Source organism: Rhincodon typus, chromosome 37, assembly GCF_021869965.1.
Source record: "Rhincodon typus isolate 14 chromosome 37, sRhiTyp1.1, whole genome shotgun sequence".
In the NCBI taxonomy this organism is placed as follows: Eukaryota; Metazoa; Chordata; class Chondrichthyes; order Orectolobiformes; family Rhincodontidae; genus Rhincodon; species Rhincodon typus.
This window is the reverse complement of record NC_063368.1, coordinates 14,686,000-14,693,176: the sequence shown is the minus strand read 5'-3', so window position 1 is coordinate 14,693,176 and position 7,177 is coordinate 14,686,000. Positions and strand designations below refer to the sequence as shown.

The window sequence follows — 7,177 nt, the reverse complement described above, 5'->3', positions numbered from 1 at the left end:
CCTCCCTCCCTGTCTCTCTCCCTCCCTCCCTGTCTCTCTCCCTCCCTGTCTCTCTCCCTCCCCATCTCCCTCCCTCCCTCCCCGTCTCTCTCCCTCCCTCCCTCCCCGTCTCTCTCCCTCCTTCCCCGTCTCCCTCCCTCCCTCCCCGTCTCCCTCCCTTCCTGCCTGTCTCCCTGTCTCCCTGCCTGTCTGTTCTGCCCGTCCCTGTGTGACAGTGAGACCCCAATTGCAGTGAGAAGCAGACGGTTATTAATGCGATGCCCACCGGCTCCGACACTGACAGTGATGTTTACCTTTGCTCCCAGCTCCGCCGTCCCAAACAAGGAATACCCGGGGAGCGTGCTGGGCTGGAGGCCGAAACGCAGGCTGTACACTGCTGTACCAGGCCGAGTCTTTGTGGTCGTGAAGACATACCAGCCACAGGGAGAGGATGAAATCCAACTCAACAAGGGAGAGAAAGTCAAAGGTTTGTGCAGAAAAGTAAAGCTTAGCAAAGTTTCTCATTGTGTGTAAGGACAGAGGAGCAGGGGGAAGGAGGCCATTCAACCCCTCAAGTTTATTTTGTACTCAAAGCTGATCTGGGACTCTATATAGCTCCTTTATCTGTTACATTTAAAATCAACAATTAAAATGGAGTCCTTACAGTGTAGAAGCAGCCCAATCGGCCCATTGAGTCTATGCTGACCTTCTGAAGAGCATCCCACCCTATCCCTGTAACGCTGCATTTCCCATGGCTAACTGACCTAGCCTGCACATCCCTGGGCAACTTAGCACGGCCAATCCACCCTAACCCACCCATCTTCGGACTGCAGGAGGAAACCCACTCAGACACAGGGAGAATGTGCAAACTCCACACGGAGAGTCACCCGAGGCTGAAATCGACCCAGGTCCCTGGTGCTGAGAGGCAGCAGTGCCAACCACTGAGCCACTGTGACCTCCCCTCTGTTGTTGTTTGTGGAAAAAGTTGTGAATTTTCCTCCTGAGAGGTCTGGCTCAAATTTCTAGCCTATTCCCAGAGTCAGTAGCCGGTGGGAATCATCTCTCCCTACCCTCCCAGCCTTGGGAGCTTTGACACCAACTTTGCGGATTGCAACTCCACCTTGTATCGTCTGTCCTCAGAGTTTAACCCTTCGAGCACAGGTAATTTACTCTGTGCTCTCTCTGTGACTTTGTTTTAATCCGTAGAGGGGGGCGAAGGGGAGTCTCTGGGTTCAGGTTTTTCCCAAAAGGTCCAGTCAATGATAGTTCCCCGCCCCACCCCTGAGACAAGCTTTCAACTCCAGAAATATCAATTGAATTTAAACTCCTTTGGCTGCAGGAATAAGATTTGAACCCATTTCCCCTTTAGCCTGAGCCTTTCAAATTACTATTCCAGTGACCGTGTCACCAAATCCTCTCTATTGGAAGTCTCCTGAGATGAAATTGCTGGAGTTTTGGGGAAAAGTATGAGTTGGGCGATGGGTTGAATGGCCTTCTCTTCTTCCTCAGATGATGTGGTACCTTGTTTGGAGGAACTCTAACCATATTTTACAGTATCCTTGGTCTCTCAATACTCCAGTGGACTGTGTGAGGTTGAGCATGCATGATTCAGGAATGTCTATGACCCACCCTGTGGGTCTGTGCGGTCCCAATGAGGTCTACCCAAGACGCCTCAGTATTGCCCCAGGGCCCTGACCTTCCCAGAGTTAGTGGGACACAGGGAGGGTGGGAACTGTAATGGCTCTGACCGAGACAGTCAGGCTGTGTGTGACGATACCTCTCCAGCTGAATAGCTACAAAGAGGCATGACTTCCCCCCGTGCATTAGGATTCAGCAACACAGATTGTTCTATCAAGGAGGCCCCAGCACTGACCTTGATGAGCCGAATGGCTTCTTGTTCAGCATTCGACGTCTGACTTGGCTTGCGTCTGGGGAAAGTGTGTTCCGCCAAACTCTGAGGGCCAGGGGCACTCGGGAGAGCACGGGGAGATGGTGACATAGTTTGATGTTGTGGGGAGACAGTGTTCCAAATCCTACCCTAGCAGCTGGCGGAATTTAAACTGAATGGAAACATCTGGAAGATGGGGCTGGTTTTAGTCATGGCGACTGTGCCAACTATCCGCCATTGTTGTAAAAACCCCACCTGGTTCTCTCACGCCCTTTTAAGGAAAAAAAATGGCAGCAATGCCTACGGCCCATGAGTGAATAAAATCTGCCGTCCTTACCCGGTCTAGCCTACATGTGACTCCAGACCCACAGCAATGGGTCTCTGAGCCACCCTCTGAAGGCCTGAGCGAGCCTCCCAGTTCAAGGGTCAGTTAAGGCGGGCAATTAACGCTGGCCCACCCCTCATTGAAAATTGACCTATTTGCTTGGATTATTTGGGTATGGTTTTGGTGGTGAAGAGTTCCTTTCCTCTCCTGCTCTTGAGAAATATCTCCCGGTCTCAGTTTCTGTTGCTGAGCTGACGTTTCCCGGTGGGAGGCTGTCGCTACTGAAGGTGAGTTCTGCCTTTGCTATTGACCTTGTTCTATTTCAGTGCCTGGCACAGGAATGGGCTGAATACAGACAGTCAGACCACTTTTGCCAGCACGTGCCACCGGCATGTGAGTGCGAGGTGACCCAGTCTGGCCCTGATGCTGGACACTAGTGAGCAATGTTTGGTCGCACAGTCTTACCCAGCATCGTGTTCACTCCAAGTGAGCCGCTATTTATAACTCTGACCTAAATCTCCATGTTGCTGTTTCCACTGGTTCCCCAGTGTCCTGTGTTCAGTCTCTCTCTCTCTCTCTCTGTCTCGTTGATGTATGGAGCTGCTGTGACTCTGTGCAAAGTTCCGACTTTATCATTTTTTTTCTCTTTCCACCCCCTTTCCTCACCATTCCCCCTCTCTGTCTCCTCCTATCTTTTTTCTGCCCATTTCCCATGCCTTTTTTTTGCTTTATCTCTTCCTGTGTGGTCTAACCAATCCCATCTTCACTTTCTCAATCTATCCATGTTTGCTGCTGTTTATCTTTCACTTTACTCACTTTGACTTTCTTGTCCAATCACTCCCTAACTCTCACTCTCTCTATCTCCCTGTATCTCCCTCTCTCCCTCTATCTCCCTGTCTCGCTCTATCCCTCTGTCCCCCATCTCCTTCTCTCCCCCATCTCCTTCACTCCCCCAACTCCTCCTCACCCCAATCTCCCTCTGTCCCCCATCTCCCTTTCTCCACCTTTCTCCCTCTCTCCCCGTATCTTCCTCTCTCCCCATATCTCCCTCCATCCCTTTCTCCCTCTCTTCCTCTCACCCCTTATCTCCCTCTCTCCCCTATCTCCCTCTCCCTCTCTCCTCATATCTCCCTCTATCACCCTCTCTCCCTTTATCTCCCTCTCTCCCCATGTCTCCCTCTCTCCCTAACTATCTATCTCTCCACAAAAACAGTAATTGTTGGAAAAAGTCAGCAGGTCTGGCAGCATCTGTGGAGAGAAAGCAGAGTTAACGTTTCAAGTCCAGTGTTTTATCTCCCCTTCTCTCTCTCTCTCTAACTCTCTCTCTCCCTCCTCCCCCATTTCTCTATGCCCATCCTTCTCTCCCTACCTCTCTCTCCCCCATCTCTCTCTCCCTATCTCTCTCCCCATTTCTCTCTCCCTATCACTTTCTCCCCATCTTTCTCTCTCCCCCATCACTCACGGTCTCTTCATCTTCCCCTTTCTTTGCCTCTCCCTCATCCTCTCTTCCCATCCTCCCCCTTCACTTCCTCTCCATCCCTCTCGCACTGCCTCTATCTCCTTATCATTCACCACTTTTATTCACTATATTCTATTTTTATATATATATATATTCAATATATTTATTTCCACCTCCATCTCTTCTGTCTGTCCATTTTCTTTCGTGGTTATTTCATTTTCTCCCCAAACGATACCTCTTATCCCCGTTTCTCCCTGCACCTCTCTTTCATGAGGGCCCCTCTCTTATTCAATTTTCTGCTGTTTCTCAGTTCTGTCACAGTTTGAATCAGAGGATATCCACAGCTTCTCTTTTAAAGAGCAGATTTCTTTGATTTTGTTGAATTTACCTCAGAGTGAATAAAGGAGCCTTGAATAGGACCATTTTGTGATTCTCAAAGGCACAAGCATGGAATTGAGGGATCCTTGGGAATCAGGCTTCAACAGTCTCTACACACGTAAACCCAGAAAGGGGGGCCTGATAGACACTAGTCGGTGTATGGATATCTTCCTGAGAGAGGGGGTACTGAGAGATACCAGTCAGTGTACAGATATCTCCCTGAGAGGGGGGCACTGAGAGACACCAGTCAGTGTACAGATATCTCCCTGAGAGGGAGAAGGGACTGAGAGACACAAGTCAGTGTACAGATATCTCCCTGAGAGAGGAGGGACTGAGATACACCAGCTAGTGTACAAATATCTCCCTGAGAGAGAGAAGGGACTGAGAGACACTAATCAGTGTACAGATATCTCCCTGAGTGAGGGGTGAATGAGAGACACCAGTCAGTGTACAGATATCTCCCTGAGAAAGGGGGTACTGAGAGACACAGTCAGTGTACAGATATCTCCCTGAGAGAGAAGGGTCTGAGAGACACCAGCTAGTGTATAAATATCTCCCTGAGTGAGAGAAGGGACTGAGAGACACCAGTCAGTATACAGATATCTCCCTGAGAAGGAGAAGGGACTGAGAGACACTAGTCAGTGTACATATATCTCCCTGAGAGAGAAGGGACTGAGCGTCACCAGCCAGTGTACAGATATCTCCCTGAGAGGGAGAAGGGACTGAGAGACACTAGTCAGTGTACATATATCTCCCTGAGAGAGAAGAGACTGAGAGACACCAGTCAGTGTACAGATATCTCCCTGAGAGGGAGAAGGGACTGAGAGACACAAGTCAGTGTACAGATATCTCCCTGAGAGAGAAGGGACTGAGAGACACCAGTCAGTGTACAGATATCTCCCTGAGAGAGGGGTGACTGAGAGATACCAGTTGGTGTACAGATATCTCCCTGAGAGAGAGAAGGGACTCAGAGACACCAGTCAGTGTACAGATATTTCCCTGAGAGAGAGAAATGGGACTGTGAGAATCTAATTAGTGTACAGGAATCACTGTGAGAGACTCCAGTCAGAGTAGAAATATTTGTATGAGCGAGAGAGAGAGAGAGAGAGTCACCAGTCAATATAACTATCTCCCTGAGAGACAGAGGATTGAGAGATTGCGGTCGGGGTTCAGTTCTGACCTTCAGAGAGTGAGAGAGGCGTAACAACAAAGACAACAGGAGCAGCAGTAGGCCATTCAGCCCTTCGAACCTGCTGCACCATTTAATGTGATCATGGCTTTGGTAGACACAGACTAAAGCTCCTTCCACACTGTCCCCATCAATCATGCCCAGGACAGGGACAGCACAGGGTTAGATGCAGAGTGAAATTTTATTTTGAAGTGTGACCCATCAAGGATAGCCCAGTCTCCTCTGAAATGTTGATTCCTGGTAGACAGCAGTATTACCTATCAGGCTACCATCCTGTTTATCTTCCTGCTGAACCTATCGGGAGTGGGGGGATAGGTGGGGCAGGGAGCTGGGTGGAGGATGTTTCTGCCCTCCACCCTGAACTCTTTTCATTTCCGAAGCTGCACAATGCTTCAGAGAGCCCCTCCCTTTGGAGGCACCCTCACTGCCTCCGACATGCTTCAGCCTCTGCCAGGGCCCATCGGACGCACCCGCACTTCAGCCCTCCTGCCTACGGGACGCTAATCCGCTGGGTTTTACTGGGCAGTGAGGTGGTGGTCCTTAGGGCGGTACTGTCCTGGAAGATACCCCTGGTTTTTGCACCTCAGACCCACTTAGGGGTGGGGGTCAGGGAGATTGTGAGGAACTTTGTGGCCTGGGGCTAGTCCTGACGGCAGAAACGTGCGGGTGATTCTCCCATCGCTTCTCCCTCATCCCAGACATCAGCTATCTTGTTCCCGGCACGATCCCACCATCACCGGGGCAACCTCGGGAGTGTCGGTGGGGACGGGCCATGGGATTGTTTTGCAGGGTTGCATTTACATAGTGCCTTTTAATGGCATCAAATGCCTGGGCCCTAGGCTTTTTGTACGAATGGGAGCAGACAAAATTTGAGATGGGGGCAAAGACGGTATTAGAATAGTCGACAAAAAGACTGGGTTAAAGAGACACGCTGTAAGGCACATCTTAAAGACTAAGAGTAACGTGGAGCAGTTTAGGAAGGGAATTCCAGAACTTGGGACCCAGGCAGCTGAAGGCATGGGGCCTAGTGGCAGGGTGAAGGAAATCTGAGCTGTGCAACAAATAAGCAGTGGAAGAGTTCAGGGATCTCAGACGCTCGGAAAAGCCGGCAGTGCCTACTGAGATAGGGAAAGGTGAGACAGACCATGCATCAGTGAGTGAGATTTTAAAGGCTAGACATGAGAGGACTAAGAGTTCCTGTAGGTCAGGGTGGTTCAGCTTTGGTATGAGTTTGAATGAACGTAGCAGAGTTTTGGAGGAGCCCACCTCTGTGGGGTTAGTCTACCTGAAAAGGCCGGGTGGGGTGCGAGATTCAGTTGAACATTTCCCCTGACATTTGACAGTACAGCCTTCCCTAAGAGGCCTGAAGTCCATCAAGTGGGACTTGAACCCATGGCCTTCTGCCCCAGGACTGTGACGGCCAACTGCAAGACCACACAAACACACTGCGGTCAGCGTCAAAATTCGCTCGCTAACGTGACGCTACCTTATCGTTTCCCTGAATCTCGGATGGACTTCAGTTGGGGTTTTTTTTGTGTCATTTAGGATGGATCTGGTTCACAGCCTACTTAGCACACTTCGGGAAATGAGGAAGGGTTCCAACACTTCATACAAAGCACTCCAACCTCACCACCAACCACTCAAAAGCTCCCATTGGTGTGACCCTGAGCTATGCAGTATTAGTTGACATTCAAAGTGGGGTTTCCAACTCTCCAGAAACAATGTAGAGGCTCCAGCATCTGAAGATTAATCTCCAAGATGCTTTTGGGATAGCCAAATGGAGAGAGACTGGATGAGTTAGAACATAGAACATAGAACATAGAACATTACAGCGCAGTACAGGCCCTTTGGCCCTCGATGTTGCGCCGACCTGTGAAATCAATCTGAAGCCCATCTAACCTAAACTATTCCATTATCATCCATATGTTTATCCAATGACCATTTAAATGCCCTTAAAGT

At 49.9% G+C, this 7,177-nt stretch overlaps 1 protein-coding gene across 1 annotated transcript in view; it reads left to right on the top strand.

The window, feature by feature from the left end:
* shank1 (SH3 and multiple ankyrin repeat domains 1) overlaps positions 1 to 7,177 on the top strand; it is a 139,625-nt gene that overhangs the window by 14,848 nt on the left and 117,600 nt on the right. The window contains exon 4 of the mRNA XM_048617366.1: positions 216 to 466. Within this exon, the coding sequence (XP_048473323.1) occupies positions 216 to 466 (251 nt within the window). The remainder of the gene's footprint in view (positions 1 to 215; positions 467 to 7,177) is intronic.